Source organism: Podarcis cretensis, assembly GCF_951804945.1.
Source record: "Podarcis cretensis genome assembly, chromosome: 7".
Classification (NCBI taxonomy): domain Eukaryota; kingdom Metazoa; phylum Chordata; class Lepidosauria; order Squamata; family Lacertidae; genus Podarcis; species Podarcis cretensis.
In genome coordinates, this window is record NC_137176.1 from 79,956,076 (window position 1) to 79,972,302 (window position 16,227).

General features: G+C 43.9%; 1 protein-coding gene and 1 long non-coding RNA gene across 3 annotated transcripts in view; both read left to right on the plus strand.

Moving 5' to 3' along the window:
* LOC307220600 overlaps window positions 1–16,227 on the plus strand; it is a 54,650-nt gene that overhangs the window by 13,281 nt on the left and 25,142 nt on the right. The window lies entirely within an intron of this gene.
* On the plus strand, window positions 890–15,852 carry RNF139 (ring finger protein 139). Its single transcript, XM_079984324.1, has 2 exons — window positions 890–1,325; window positions 13,763–15,852. The coding sequence occupies exons 1-2, from the start codon at window positions 1,142–1,144 to the stop codon at window positions 15,583–15,585; spliced, it is 2,007 nt and encodes a 668-aa protein (XP_079840450.1). The 5' UTR covers window positions 890–1,141; the 3' UTR covers window positions 15,586–15,852.

Below are 16,227 nucleotides of genomic sequence, written 5' to 3' on the forward strand. Positions count from 1 at the left end.
TTTTATTTTGTTTTTTTATCTTCTATTTTGGAAACGTACATCCAAGGTTTTTTCCCTTTAAATTTTTTGGGGGCCCTCCAAGAGAGTGCGGCCCTAAGCTATAGCTTGTTTAGCTTATACGTAAATCTGGCACTGCGTATAAATATGGTATTTAAAAGTAGGTGCCTTTTATTCTTTTCAGCGCCTGCTAAAAAACGTCCTGTTTTAGACAAGCCTACTCAGAGGAAGCTTAAAGTTGAGGTGAACTTTAACCTGCTTTAGTATGTTAAAACTTTAGTATGCCTCAAAGTAGGGCTGTGAATTTCCCTGCGATTTTATTGCCTCATCTTTTTGCAAAGTCCTTTGAGGTCTGTCTGTGTGGCTTGTTTTACAATCAAGTGTACAAATTTTATCAGATCAATAATTCGAAACGCTGCTGAGGAAGAATCCGCTCGGAGCCGGGATCCCCTCAGCACGCTCCCTCTCCTCAGCTAGGAGGCACTGAGGTCAGACCCACGACGACGACGACGACGGCGACCAACAACTCGCCTGAGGGGGGCGAAAAAAACAAACCTCCGAGCGCGAGCGCGGCGACGGCGCTGGCGGCTCCGGATTGGCGGGCACGAGGTGCGCTCGCGCCGCTCATTCGACAGTTACCCTTGGCAGTTGGTGGTGATGGGTGAGGTTTTTTTTTTTTAGTCCTAAACTCCACCCACCAACCCCGCCGCCGCCGCCGCCAGCACCGGCTGCCTATTGGCGGGGCGGGGCATTGTGACGGGGAGGACGCCGTGGCCCCGCCCACTCCCCTCCTCCCCCCCCCCGCCCGTCCCGTTGTTTCTGAGAGGGCCGCGGCAGCTACGTAGCTGCTGCTGCAGGAGGAGGAGGAGGAGGCGGCGGCGCGCGCCGGCTGGCGGGCTGGCTGGCTGGCGGGCGGGCGGCGGATGAGGAGGAGGGAGGAAGAGGCAGGCAGGCATCGCGGACATGATGGCGGCGGCCTCCTCGCGAGCGCTGGTGTCGGCGGCGTCGGCAACGTCCCTGCGTCCGGGGTCCCGGGCGGCGAGAGTCCGGCGGTAACTGGCGGCCGCCGTCATCGCCGTGCCCTTTCTCTGCCTTCCCCCCGCCGCCCGCCCAGAGACGGACAGGAGGCGGCGGGGTCTCGGGGATGGCGGCCCCGGGCCCCCTTCAACCGCCGCCTCAGCGGCTGGGCCCGTGGCTGCGGGCCGGCGCCGAGGTGGCGCTGCGGGTGCCCAGCCTTTTCCTCATCGACGCCATCTTCAACTCGTCCCCGGTGTTCCCCGGAGACTCCCTGTGGGCCGGCCTCCTGGGGGGGCTGCTGCGGCTGATGGGTGAGAGACCCTTCCCCCACTCCTCACCAGCACCCCATTTATATGCCTATCGCTGGGGGTGGGGGGGGAGAGAGAAAGGGGTGGGGTGGGCCTTCCACACCTCACCTCCGTCCCAATTTTACCTCAGTAGGTATAGATCACGAGACCTCAGGGTCGCGGGTTCGAGCCCCACGTGGTGCAAACGGTTCCTGCCTTGCAGGGGGTTGGACTAGATCAGTGTTTCCCAACCTTTGGTCTCCAGCTGTTTTTGGACTACAATTCCCATCATCCCTGACCACTGGTCTTGCTAGCTAGGGATGATGGGAGTTGTAGTCCAAAAACAGCTGGAGCCCAAAGGTTGGGAAACACTGGACTAGATGACCCCCGGGTATCCCTTCCCACTCTACAATTCTGTCATCCCCTTCCCTTCCTATAGGCTACTCAGGAGGTGGAGAGAAAGGATTTTTTTTTTTGTGGGGGTGGGGGATACATCTCCTTTTCTCCGCCACCCCGGAAGAAGCTTCTTCTGTGGTGACAGAAGAAGCCGTGCCTTCTCTGCGCTTCCTTGTGCGGCAACTTTCCTGCACTCTTACTTTTCATTGGCGTTGGGGAGAAAAGAGGGCGATCGCCTACCTGTTTTTCTCGGGCGTGAATCCTCCCTAAACCACCTCCTCCTTTCCCCTTGAGAGCATCAAAACTGCACCGGGTTGGTGGTTGTGGTGGTTGTCCTTGTAAAAAGGATGTTTGCTAATCCGCGGTTGACCCAGAAGTAAGTGTTGAAACAGCAGCACATCTTCAGCCATTTAGAGTTAGGGGCCTGAAGGACACTTTTGAAGGATGCTAAAGGGTGAAAATGTACGCTTATTGATCTGGCTAGAATAGGCTAAACGTTTACTGTAGTCTTTTGCACAGTGAATGTATCTCTTTTTCCTAGCTCTGCTTTCTTCACACCCAGATTTCCAGTGAGATGTGTCCATGTTCTTTTTTTCATGGCTTCCCAAACCTTTTGCTCCCGCAGACCACTTGGTCTTGGTGGATCACTTAATAATTTTTCTACCTGTTGTCACAGTTATGACACACTGTGCTAGATGCTGTCTATTTTTTATTGTTTTTTAATTGCTTCTTTTCTAACTTTTATTATATCACAGTTTGCATTGCATGGTATGATTCAGATTGTATTCACACATAAACACAATAAAAATACACTTAAGGATCAATATGAAATTTGTGGATCACTGTTGGCACACAGACTACAGTTTGGGAAACCCCTAGTTTATTTAATGCTGACACCTGGGTCAGACTTCCTGCTTCCCTAGGATTGTTAGCTAAGCTACAATCCTTTAAATTTCAGTCAAAATAAGTACAGTATAGGTTTTCTCCCCTAAAATTAAGAGTAGTGAAAGCTAGTCCCAAGCACTGGAAGTTTTATAAGAGCCTAGTTTGCTAAACATTTGCCAGGGACAGCTTGTTGACTGTAAAATGACCTTTTATGATCTTGTGTTGGGCTAAGGTTGCCCAACTGTTAACTATAACCTCTAGTGTTTCAATGCCTTCTGCTTTTTTGCAATAGGCCTGCTGGTAATTTGGTCATCATAGCTTGGTTCAAGCAGAACCAGTTTCCAATTTGTGCTGGGGTAGCTCAGTGCGTAGAACATGAGACTTTTAATCGCAGGGTCGTGGGTTGAAGCCCCACGTTGGGCAAAAGATTCCTTCATTGCAGGAGGACTAAATGACCCTTGTCCCTTCCAACTCTACAATTCTATGATTCTTACCTAGATAGCAATTGTCTGTTTAGAACAATATTATTCAGATAACTAGTCACATACAGACAACAAAATAGATATGCATGGTTTTTGTATATGATAAAACAGTTTGCTTGCTTTTTCCTGCACAGAAGTGCTATTCGTGCAAGAAATGTCACATGAAATGGTGTGGAAACCAGACTTGAAAACAGTCATTTATCTGCTTGCATGTGATAAAAATCTCCTCCAAAGGATCAGATAAATGTAAATAGGTAAAAGGTAAAGGTACCCCTGCCCATACGGGCCAGTCTTGACAGACTCTGGGGTTGTGCGCCCATCTCACTTAAGAGGCCAGGGGCCAGCGCTGTCCGGAGACACTTCCGGGTCACGTGGCCAGCGTGACATCGCTGCTCTGGCGAGCCAGAGCCGCACACGGAAACGCCGTTTACCTTCCCGCTGGTAAGCGGTCCCTATTTTTCTACTTGCACCCGGAGGTGCTTTCGAACTGCTAGATTGGCAGGCGCTTCTCTTTCCCCCACTTTCAAGTGGTTTTTATATGCCACAAGTAACATGTGCTTTGGGTAACTTTGTGAAGAAAAGCAGCTGATAATAATAAGAATGGCACATGTATTTGTGAACTATTATCTGGTAGAGGATATTGCTTGTTAACAGCTCTTCCTATCTTCCTCATTCTTTCATCTTTATGTTGCATTCCAAATTACATTCTAATGAATTTACCTGTCAGCTCCAATTTAATTTAGTGCAGAGCTCTATAAAAGCTTTTACATAATTGAGTTTTACCATAACTATTAGCCTGACGAGATCTGCTGATTTGCTTAGAGCACATTTATACTGTGGTGGATGGGGACGGATGGACTTTTCTTTTATGAAACTCAGCGTCACATTTCCTAAGTGAAGCTAAGTTGTATTGCATTGCCTTAGCAGACTTCTGTTTGTGCAGTGGGATTTCACCTTTCTCTGTTAAAAATCTGCTCCAGAGGATCCACCAACTCTGCAGAGAAGATTTAAAGGGCATCATGTGAAGTTCCATCACATGACCAGAAGTATGCTTTACTGACACTGGGAGAGCGTACCATACAGGGTGTATAGAAACCTATATTGCATATTACAACCCTTGGTGCTTCAAATCATTATTGGATTTCTCCATACCGTATAAACAAGTTCTGAGCAGTCTGTGATGTCTGATCTCTGAACTAGACAGCAATGCAGTATGCAAATGTGGAATTGGTTTTTGCCCCTGCCTTCCTCCCCGTTGCCATATACAGTACTTTGGTTTGGAGATTAAACTATGACAGTTGTGATAGTGTTACTGGGTAAACCCTAGTTCTGTTCTGCAAGCTTGATATTTGTGTCCGGAACGTGGCCTGATAGGCATTAAGCCAGAATAATAGGTACATTGGAGTAAGAGCTGAAAGGGTGTTGCAGAGCATAATGCTCAGGGGGTGTAACTTCAACTGGTGACTCATCACTTACTATAGAAACACTAATAATAAAAGAGGTGGAATTCCCTCCCCCCATAGCAGGGTGAGGCGTTTAAGTGCTGTGTGCTTCAGTTTCCATGGTCATAGTTTGTGTGATAATGACGATGAGGGGGTGGTAAAGTTGTAAACATGTAATTAAACATGTCTATTCTCATTCCATTGTGAAGATGCATCAAAATTGAGTGCTTTGAAGCTAATCTTATAAATGAGATCTATCAGGTCAGTTACTGGATGATCTCTGCTAAGGGTAAAATGATAAGATTAAGTGATTAGGGCCATTTGATAACTATCCTTTCTTGCAAGGATTAGGGGATGAGGAGAGTCTAGAATGGAAGCCCTTGTATTTAGAATTGTATTCCTTCTTTATCTCAAAATTTACATAAACCACATTCATCTTGTTCATCTGGCTCGCCCTGGGATTTTCAGATAAAGGGTAGTATACAAATTGCATAAATAAAAAATAAAAATCTGGATCAGTGTAGTCTAGAAAATGGATGCAGCTTGTATAGGGGCTCTTTTTTTCTTAAATTTAAAAGCCTTGATTTAAAAAAGAGTAGCAATATTATAAAAGCCCTTGCTGTTTTAGAGATTTGTATTGTTCCCCGTTCTTCCTCCTATAAATATCGTGGGACCTTGTGTTTCAGAAAAAAATAAACTAACACTTTTCTTAAGATTTTTAAGGAAGTTGAGACAATCTTATGCACGTCTATGCAGGTGTATTCTTTTCCATGGGACTTAATAGCAGGTGTGCATAACATTGCAGCATAATTTATTGGAAAGTGTTGAACTATGAATTAATTTGGGGCACCAATTGAGACTGTTAGTTGTGCTTAATTCTGCTGAAACTAGTACTATTTACCTGCATTAAGCATTTCCTGTTAATTTCAGGGGGACTTTTGGAATGTAACTTCTCTGGATTGGGACCATGGTCTGCTAAGCTAATTGTGGGAGGCTTTGCTTGTGGTAAGAGATAGAAGCTGATTGTCCCTAGTACATTACAATTTGACTTCTGGGTATTTCATAGTCAGGGAGAAGGTTGTGTATCATTGAGTTTTCATAATAAGTCTTAAACTTGAACTTAAACATTTGGATGTGCTTTCTTCTTCTAGGAATCAATAGGGTGTTCAGATACTGTGATTCATGGGTCATGTCTAGATAAGCCCTGGGTTGTCTGATACGTTTTCCTCATATCTAGTTGCAATTTTGGTTCAGGGCCATAACTCTAGTCAAAGGATAGTGGAAATATATGTGAGTGATTTACTTGACAGAAATTTTAAGGAATTGGTGTATTATGATAGGTCATAGCATTTACAGTGGTGCCTCGCAAGATGAAATTAATCCGTTCCGCGAGTCTCTTTGTCTTGCGGTTTTTTCGTCTTGCGAAGCACGGCTATTAACGGCTTAGCGGCTATTAACGGCTTAGCGGCTTTAAGAAAAAGGAAACAAACTCGCAAGACGTTTCGTCTTGCGAAGCAAGCCCATAGGGAAATTCGTCTTGCGAAGCACCTCAAAAAATGGAAAACTCTTTCGTCTAGCGAGTTTTTCATCTTGCGAGGCATTCGTCTTGCGGGGCACCACTGTATTCATTTGCAGAGAATTCTTAGAATTCATTTCTATTGCATATTTTTGACCATGCCTCATATCCAATACAGTGGTACCTCTGGTTGCGAACGGGATCTGTTTCGGAGGCCCGTTTGCAACATGAAAAGAGTGCAACCTGAAGCGCCGTATCTGCGCAGGTGCGCAGGGCGATGTGGCACTTGTGCGCATGCGCGAAGCACGGTTTAGCATTTCTGCGCAAGCGGCGAAACCCGGAAGTCACCCTTTCCGGTACTTCTGGGTTGCCGCAGGACGTAACCCGAAAGAACATAACATGAGGTATGACTGTATCCAGTTCTAGCTAAAATGCTTTGGTTAGACTTTGGAAGGATGATAAAATCCCAGAAATGAAAACCTGATTACTTAGAGTATGTGTTATTGCAATTACGGAGAAGATTATCAAGAGACCAGAATTACTTCAGATACTCCTCAAACAAAATGACACCTGTTTATATAATTTTGGAGAGAGAATGGTATAGAGTTTGATTTTCAGAATGCTATGGTAGATTATCTTCAAGGATTTAGATTTTTGTTGGGTTTGTTGAGATACTGAGAATATTGTTTGTAATTATATAGAGCAGTTGTATGTTGGAGATACAAATGGTTTTACATAATCTGCACTCACGTATTAATTTATGAATATCCTAAAATGTACAGTTCTCTCCATATCCAGTCGGCTTCACGCTCCCCAGCTGAGCAGCCCTGCTCCCACTCCTACTCCCGTGCAAGCAGGAGCAGAATTAGGCTCTCTCAGCTGGAAAGGGGGAACATTTTAACAGAGCCCCCATCCCGCCGTTGGCTTGTGCGGGTCGGGGGCTCCTTAAAACTGCTTGTCTGAGGCGAGGGCAGCAGCACGCTCCTCGCTGATTCAGCTTGATTCTCTCTCTGCCGGGGCAGAGTGTGATTGTGGTTTCACCTGTGGTATATTGCTGATGAAACTGCCACTCTGCCTCCAGCTCCCAGCTAGTTTGTTTTTCCCATAGTACCCTGGAGGCAGAGGGATTCAAGCGGCAGCAGTTTCACCAGCGATATACCGCTGGCCGAGTGAAGCTGTCATTGTGGTCTGCGTCCTCATATTGATAATATTGCCCAGTCCTACTCTGGATATATCTTGAATGGTTTAAATTTATACTGGCATATTCCCTTACTCGGGACATGGGTGGCGCTGTGGGTTAAACCACAGAGCCTAGGAGAGCCAGTGTGGTGTAGTGGTTAAGAGCGGTAGTCTCGTAATCTGGGGAACCGGGTTCGCGTCTCCGCTCCTCCACATGCAGCTGCTGGGTGACCTTGGGCCAGTCACACTTCTTTGAAGTCTCTCAGCCCCACTCACCTCTCAGAGTGTTTGTTGTGGGGGAGGAAGGGAAAGGAGATTGTTAGCTGCTTTGAGACTCCTGAAGGGGAGTGAAAGGCGGGATATCAAATCCAAACTCCTCCTCTTCTTCTTGCTGATCAGAAGGTCGGCGGTTCGAATCCCTGCGACGGGGTGAGCGCCCGTTGCTCAGTCCCAGCTCCTGCCCACCTAGCAGTTCGAAAGCACATGAAAATGCAAGTAGATAAATAGGTAGCACTCCGGCGGGAAGGTAAACAGCATTTCCGTGTGCTGCTCTGGTTCGCCAGAAGCGGCTTAGTCATGCTGGCCACATGACCCGGAAGCTGTACGCCGGCTCCCTCGGCCAATAAAGCAAGATGAGCACCGCAACCCCAGAGTCGGTCACGACTGGACCTAATGGTCAGGGGTCCCTTTACCTTTTTTCCCTTACTCAAACGTATGGCTATAGATAAGAGAGCTCCTTATTTGCTGGCCCATGTGGGCACTGTAGCTAGTATAATGAGATTACAGATAGAAAAGACAATTTCCTGAGAGATATACGGTAATATTTAGCAGTTAATCTTTCATCCAGAGATCATTTGGCAGTCTATAACCTTTCCCCTTAGAAAACACATTGAATAATCATGCAGTTGATATACATCTAAAAGGTTATTTCCCCTTGCTTTAATTACTAGGATAGTGATTCTTGTATTTTTCATTGAGACACTTTTGATTTAGAAGCCAACATCAGCTTTCCCCCTTTTATTGGGAAGTCAGAATTGCATGTCCAATTACACATTATTTAGAACACTTTGCAGTAATTTCATGTCCAAATACAAATATACAGTGTGTAAAGCCATGTTAGAAACTGAGATAGGAAAGCTAGGAGCTAAATGGCACCTTAAACCTAGGTTATGGGCGCAACAACGGAATGTCTAGGTGCACTTTTTTAATAACAAGAATACAAAGCTGAAAATGAATGAACTGCAGCTAAAACATTACGTTCATTTTCCACATGGTCTAGTCCTTCCCCTGCCCACCCCTTAATATTCTTAAGAAGGTCTCTTCTCCAGTCTTCAGAGAGTGGCTGGAAGTGGGGAGGCAGAAGAAGGTCTTCCTTTATTTCCACTCTGCAGTTTTAATCTGATATCTTACGTTCAGAACTGTGCCCAGAGCTCAGAAACTGCTCACACTAATAAAATTCCTTGTCACAAAATGCACCTAGAACAATGGTAGTTTCAAACACTGGTATAAAGAATGTTAACATTTACAACACCTTTGCATACTCTGGTTACTCTCACCTCAGTAAAACAGTTAAAAAAAGACAAGCTTCACTTGACGTTTCCTTTGTTTTCTAGGGACTATATTTTGATCCAAAATCCTTGTTCCCGCCAAGCCTTACAGGAACGTTGAATAAATGTTGTCCTAGTAAATCCGTCCAAATAAGTTTATTCCCTCATTCCAATTTGGAAAGAATAGAAGTAGCGTCTCACTACTTTCCTCTGGGAGGAATATAGGTTTGCTGTCCAGTATGAGTGAAAGGTCACTGTTATAAACAAGTTATTTTAAGCCAGAAGAGGAGACACTAACTACTATACCACTTGAGCACTTCTTACCCATTTGCCTTGAATGCACCAAAGAATCTTAGTAGATCCACTGCTTCATCCCCGTGATAGGGAACTCTTTCTGGCCCATTGGGCAATAGTTGAAACCCAATGAATACTCTATCTTGTGGTTTTGAAACCAGGTTCTTTGCTCTTATGACTAACTAGTGGCTCTAAATCCTTTTTTTAAAAAAACCCCATAATGGAAAAAGTATATACTTAATTTTTTTAACTAATAGCGCTATTCCCCTCGCCAGTGCCACCACCAATATTTTCTGGAGTACAATCATATTGCGTCTCAGCTAAAGAGGATTTGAGAAATAACAATCACTATTAGATTATAAACAGATTTGTTAATTTTCCTTATGAGTTAACTTCAGATCAGTGCACTAATAACTCATGTGCTTCTCCAATAATAATTATTGTAAGGCATGACCAAGCTCTTAATCTGCATTCAGCAGCCTCTGATCATTCTGGTCGCTGCTGCTTGTTTTCCAGATTGATTGTAATGGTCCTTTAAGTGAGGCCTGAATTACTTGTGACCCATCCAGCCAAATATAGTCCCACAGGGCTCACGGCAATTCTGTTAGTAAGCCCCCCAAAGTTACCAGCCTGGAAGCATTTTTACTTGTGTGCTGTTTACTCATAAAGGGGGTTGCAGTTCTGACCTTCCTCCACCTTGACTCTCTGAAAACCTACAGTTCACTCAGGTTCCATTTCTTAGAGATGCAGACTATGTTGTTCCCAGCATGTTCCCAATATACAAGCTGGGGGAAGCTTACTGTCTTGCAGGAGAGGTGGGGAATTCTGGTGCGTTGACAGCCCCACCCTACTCTTGAGGTGGCAAGATTACCTTTCCTGGCTTTGTGGAATTTATTGTATTGATTAATATTCTGTGGCCTTTTAATTCTGCCTGTAAGGGGGGGGGGTTGTTGTTTTGTTTGCTTTCATTTTTGTTTTATGTGTTTTCATTTTTTATTTTAATGTTGTGAACTGCCCTGTGATCTTCAGATGAAGGGCAGTATACAAGTTTAATAATAATAATAGTGAAGTGAGGCAATGCTGCCCACCACACCCATGCTTATGAGTAAAAAGACGGGATGGGGGATTGCTGGCTCAAACAGGGGCTGTGGAGGCAGTAAAACCCTTTTCTTTGTGACCAGTGCAAAAACAGAGTGAGCTGCTGTAGCAGAAATAGCATTCTGCCCCTTCTTCTCCAGCCTGCTCACTGACCTGGAGATAATTTCATAGAATTGTAGAGTTGGAAGGGTCCCGAGGGTCATCTAGTCCAACCCCCTACAAGGCAGGAATCTCAACTAAAGCATCCATGACAGATGGCCATCCAACCTCTGCTTAGAAACCTCCAAGGAAGGAAAGTCCGCCACCTCCCAAGGGAGTCCATTCTACTGTTGAACAGCTCTTACTGTCAGAAAGTTCTTCCTGATGTTTAGTTGGAATTTCTCACACACTTACCTGCATGGAATTCCTGGTTGCCAGTGATGACTAGGCGAGTGGTTAAATAAAAAACTTGCTCATGGACCTGTTTTCATGGCTGCTTGGGACAGTAGAAAAAGGAGCGCTGTCAAGCACTTGCCGACAAATGGCTGCTAGGCTGCGTCATAAATTGTGCAAGCAAATCAGTTTTAGCATGAAATACCAATGCTAAATGCAGTGTTTCAGATGATATTGACTAGTGTTTTGAATGATACAAATAATTCTCATCTTAGATATGCCTTTTCCCGAAATCCAGTAGAAAGTTTTCTACTCTCATATACTGTGTAATAATACATGGGCCATTGGCCCAATTTGAGGTCTTCATGAACCATTTCATTCATAGGTAAAAGCAAGTACAGTGGTACCTCGGTTTAAGAACAGCCCTGTTTACGAAATATTCGGTTTAAGAACTCCGCAAAACCGGAAATAGTGTCCCAGTTTGCGAACTTTACCTCGGTCTAAGAATGGAGCCGAACGGTGGAAGGGCACCAGCGGCGGGAGGCTTCATTAAGGAAAGCGCACACCTCGGTTTAAGAACAGTTTTGCTTTAAGAACGGACTTCCAGAATAGATTAAGTTCGTAAACCGAGGTACCACTGTATGTTAAAATCCATCTTGTGCTGTCTGTCCGATACTTACATTTTATTTATTTTTTATTTTCTGACTTTATATACCACCCTTGTGCTGCCAAATACAGCAGTTCTTCCCAAGGATATCAGGACAAAAGGAATGAGTAGGTGGAAGGGGAGCCAAAACAGTTTTACTAACAAATAAACAGCAGGCATGCAAAGCATAAAATAAAACATACCCGACAGGCTTTATAGGCACTTTGAATTGGGCCTGGAAACGAATTGGTAACCAGTGTAGTCAGACCAGGATCTGTGTAATATGCTCAAACAGTCTCTAATCCAGTAGTGTCCAAACTTTTTTCAAAGAGGGCCAGATTTGATGAAGTGAAGGGCTGCAAGGGCCAGCCAAAGTTGTTGACCCTTTTTTTAGGGTTGAAGTGGTTGAGGGTTTTTAAAGGATTTTAACCTAGGAAATAAACTGCCACAGGGGTCGGATTAGGCCCCCGAAACGCACTTTGGATATGCCTGCTCTAATCATTTAATTAATCACTGATCTCTTCCAGTCGTGAGCCTTCTTGTCGTCAGAATAGGCAAGCAGTATTCATCAGAAAACCTCAAATTCTTAATTGATAGGGCACAAAAATCTATTAGGAGCCCCAGCCTGCAAATATTGATGGGTTTTATTTTATTTATTAAATTTATATACCACCTTTTCCTCCAAGGAGCTCCAGGTGATGTACATGGTTCTTTCTTTCCCCATTTTGGCAAAAAACCCAGATGGTAGAGTGAAACTGCATGATAATGGGGCTCGGCTGTTGGCTATATTGCTTGTTAACCCTGTCATTGACACACCTGCAGGTTTTGTATTAAAACACCATAAGAAATGCCTGGTATGCACTCTTATTGTATAAGAACATACTGCTGTGGGGTTGGAAAAACAAGTGTTTTCAGTGTTTGTGTAAGCGTAACCACTATGTAAATCAGTGATTGGTATAATACGCAGCAACAGGCTGTGATGTTAAGTACAGTTACAGTGCTGTTCACTCATCCATAAATGGTTGTTTTATTTCCCTAGACCATTTCTTACCTTCATACAATGTAATTTTAAAATGCTGATCGCCAATGTGGCACCTTCAGACAAAGATGCACCTCCAGAGGCCTTTCTTTGCACTCAAAGGGTTCAGTTCTCCTACTGAAATTAGGCTTAAAAGAGCATTTCATTGTAGCCAGTAAAAAAGGTTGTGGTGTGTTGGGGTCACAGTGTGTGCATGATGCCCATAATAGTTCCAGTTCTCCAAGTTGCTCATGGGCCCACGAAGGCTGGCAGCCCCTGTTATATTCCTGTTGTTTACATGATATATGTAAATACAGTCTGTATTTAGAAAAAGTTCAGGATGCCTACCAAAAACACAAGCAAACAACACAACACAACCTATATGCAGAGGGGAAATAGAATGAATGAAATCAAGGTACAAACAAATACTAAATGCTATTATCTAGTTTTTACTGCTGTTTTTTCTAAGTATCAAAGCCATAAAAAACTAAATGCCCATCTAGCAACCAATGCCTTCTTAAAAAGAAAGGTCTCTTACTGCAAAAGACCCTCAGGGAAGGGGTGAAGAAACTCTCTGAGCACCAAATCCCACAGTCTGGGTGTGATCACTAAGAAGGCCCCCTCTGGCCCCAATCAATAATGACTTTGGTATATATTGCTCTGTGTTGATGATCTCCTACTTGCTGGTAGGAGGTCTGAGCTGCTACGGAGGAACAGCAATGTATGTAGAGATGGTGGCCTAATTGATGCTATCAAACATGTGATTAGTTTGCCCTCATTTCAATTGTGCTTATTTGTCCTCAGTAGTTTGGAGCAAGTGAATATACAGGCATACCTCAGAGATTATTGCGAGTTAAGATTCCAGACCACCGCAGTAAGCGAATATTGCAGTAAAGCGAGTTATACACGTTTTTTTGTTTCCCAGTACATATAAAAGTGGGGACGCAGGTGGCGCTGTGGGTTAAAGCCTCAGCGCCTAGGGCTTGCCGATCGAAAGGTCGGCGGTTCGAATCCCTGCGGCGGGGTGCGCTCCCGCTGCTCGGTCCCAGCGCCTGCCAACCTAGCAGTTCGAAAGCACCTCCGGGTGCAAGTAGATAAATAGGGACCGCTTACCAGCGGGAAGGTAAACGGCATTTCCGTGTGCGGCTCTGGCTCTGGCTCTGGCCAGAGCAGCGATGTCACTGGCCACGTGACCCGGAAGTGTCTCCGGACAGCGCTGGCCCCTGGCCTCTTAAGTGAGATGGGCGCACAACCCCAGAGTCTGTCAAGACTGGCCCGTACGGGCAGGGGTACCTTTACCTTTTACATATAAAAGTGACATTTACACTATACTGTAGTCTATTAAGCCAGACCCCCTGGTATGCCTGTTCAAGAGTTGATATTCTGGGCTGCGTGGAAATTAGTATTTACTAGGATTGGATTAATTGGAGTACAGCTTCTATAAAATTGAACTGTAGATTGAATTTACAGAGAGGGCTGAAAACTTAACAGTCACACTTGTTCAAAGCACATGTGCTTTAGAGTCATTGAGCAATTGTCATTTTAGAGTGTGCAGACAACTAACTCTCCTTTCCTCCTCCTTTTAGGTGTCTTTGTATCCAGTGTTGTTCTGATTCTGTCACAAAGATCACTTTTCAAGTTTTATACGATCAGCTCCGCTCTTCTGCTAGCCGCAACATCAGTGATGGTGAACTATTACGCTTTTTTGCACATAAACTTCCACAGTGCCTCTTATACAACACCTTTTGGAGTTCAGCTCCTTCCTCATAAAGGACCTTCCTTAGGGATGGCACTCTCTGTCCTTCAGCTTGCCTTTGGAATTGGCTACGTTGCACTGTTAAATATCCAGTCCATATATTCTCAGCTAATCATACTGGATTTATTGATTCCTCTTGTAGGCTTGATCATTGAATTGCCGTTACACATCAGGCAGATTTTAGTCTTTACCTCAGGCTTCATTTTGACAGTATACACCCTGGTCGTTTTAGTTTATAAAATTAAACGGTTCTACTACTCTTCACGGTATGTCTATCTTCTTATAAGGCACATGTATCGCATTTATGGATTACAACTGTTGCTGGAAGATACATGGAAAAGGATTCGTTTTCCATCAGTTTTGCGGGTCTTTTGGCTAACGAGGCTGGCAGCTCAAGCTGTTGTATTAACATTCTTCATCAAAATGGCAGAAACTGATCCAGGCATTAAATTTTACATGATTTCTTGGGACAGTTTTTGGGAGTTATTTTGCAGCCTTATTGTCAGCGGGTGTGATTCCACTTTAACTGTATTAGGCATGAGTGCTGTGATTTCATCTATAGCTCACTACCTGGGGCTTGGTATCCTGGCCTTTATTGGATCTACTGATGAAGACGACAAAAGGCTTGGTTTTGTGGCACCAGTTTTATTTTTTATTTTGGCCCTGCAGACTGGTTTAAGTGGGCTTAAGCCAGAAGAGAGACTAGTTCGCTTGAGTCGAAACATGTGCCTTTTGCTGACCGCAGTCCTGCATTTTATCCACGGAATGACAGACCCTGTCCTAATGTCTCTGAGTGCCTCCCATGTGTCCTCATTTCGCAGACACTTTCCTGTGCTCTTCGTCTCAGCTTGCCTCTTTGTTCTTCCAATTTTGCTCAGTTACATGCTTTGGCACCACTATGCACTAAATACATGGCTGTTTGCTGTTACGGCATTCTGCGTGGAACTCTGCCTGAAGGTTATTGTTTCTATCACTGTGTATGTACTCTTTATGATTGATGGCTACTATAATGTCCTATGGGAAAAGCTTGATGATTATGTCTACTATGTTCGATCGACGGGCAATATAATTGAGTTTATATTTGGAGTGATAATGTTTGGGAATGGTGCTTACACCATGGTGTTTGAATCAGGAAGCAAAATCCGGGCTTGTATGATGTGTCTGCATGCCTACTTCAACATCTACCTGCAGGCAAAGAATGGCTGGAAAACCTTTATCAATCGCAGGACAGCTGTTGAGAAAATCAACTCACTTCCTGAAGTCAAAGGAGAGCGATTACGTGAAATCGATGACGTGTGTGCAATCTGCTACCACGAGTTTACTACATCTGCTCGTATTACTCCATGTAACCATTACTTCCATGCACTTTGCCTTCGGAAATGGCTCTACATTCAAGACACTTGTCCAATGTGCCATCAAAAAGTTTATACTGAGGAGAAGGAGAATCTCAATATCTCAAATAACAATGGCTTTGTTGCACTCGATGAAAATGAACCTGATGAAAATCCTTTGCAAGGAGAAGATGCAGCTGCTGATATGGAAAATGAACTAAATGAAGATAATGACAGTTCTGAGAGTGAGGAGGAAGCAGAGACTGAGAATTCAAGTCAGTCTGTCACACTGCCCGAAGAACACTCAGAACAGGGAACATGACTTGGTTTAAAAAGTCATGTACTGAACACTGTGGGTGGGTGTTAATAGTGGAGTTCAACTATGGAATAAAAGCTTCACTTCATCAGTGTGTAACTAAGCACAAGAACAGTATCTCAAAATGTTGAATCTGTGAATGGGGTTGTCAATTTACTGTGATGTGCGATTGTAAATATACCTCTTAATTACTGTTGGTCTCTTTTGCGACCACCTTAAACTTTATGTACATTATTGTACATGGAATAAAGTGTTTTCGCATATTTTTTAAAACAGTTGAACAAAACACTTCTTAATTGATAAAAAAATTATAGTGTGCAAGTTGTGTCAAAAAGTTCCCGCACTTTGGTAAACTTAAGCCCATGGTTTTTGGATATATTGAAAACAAGCCAGTGTCTCAAGGAGTCACCCTTTAAACCAATTAAAATATTGGATAAGGGTTAACAGATGTCAGTTATTTAAAAATCCTATCAAAGCATCGTTTCCAACTTGACAGTAAAAATTAAAATTTTAGGTTTGCATAACTGTTGCCATTCTTGCTACTGTGTTTATGTTTATGAGAAAGAGACATGTTGGGGATGAAGAAACTGTGTTGTTTTTGCTAAGGGTTGCATTTCTCTTGGAAAATAGATGGTCAGAGGCCCTTGT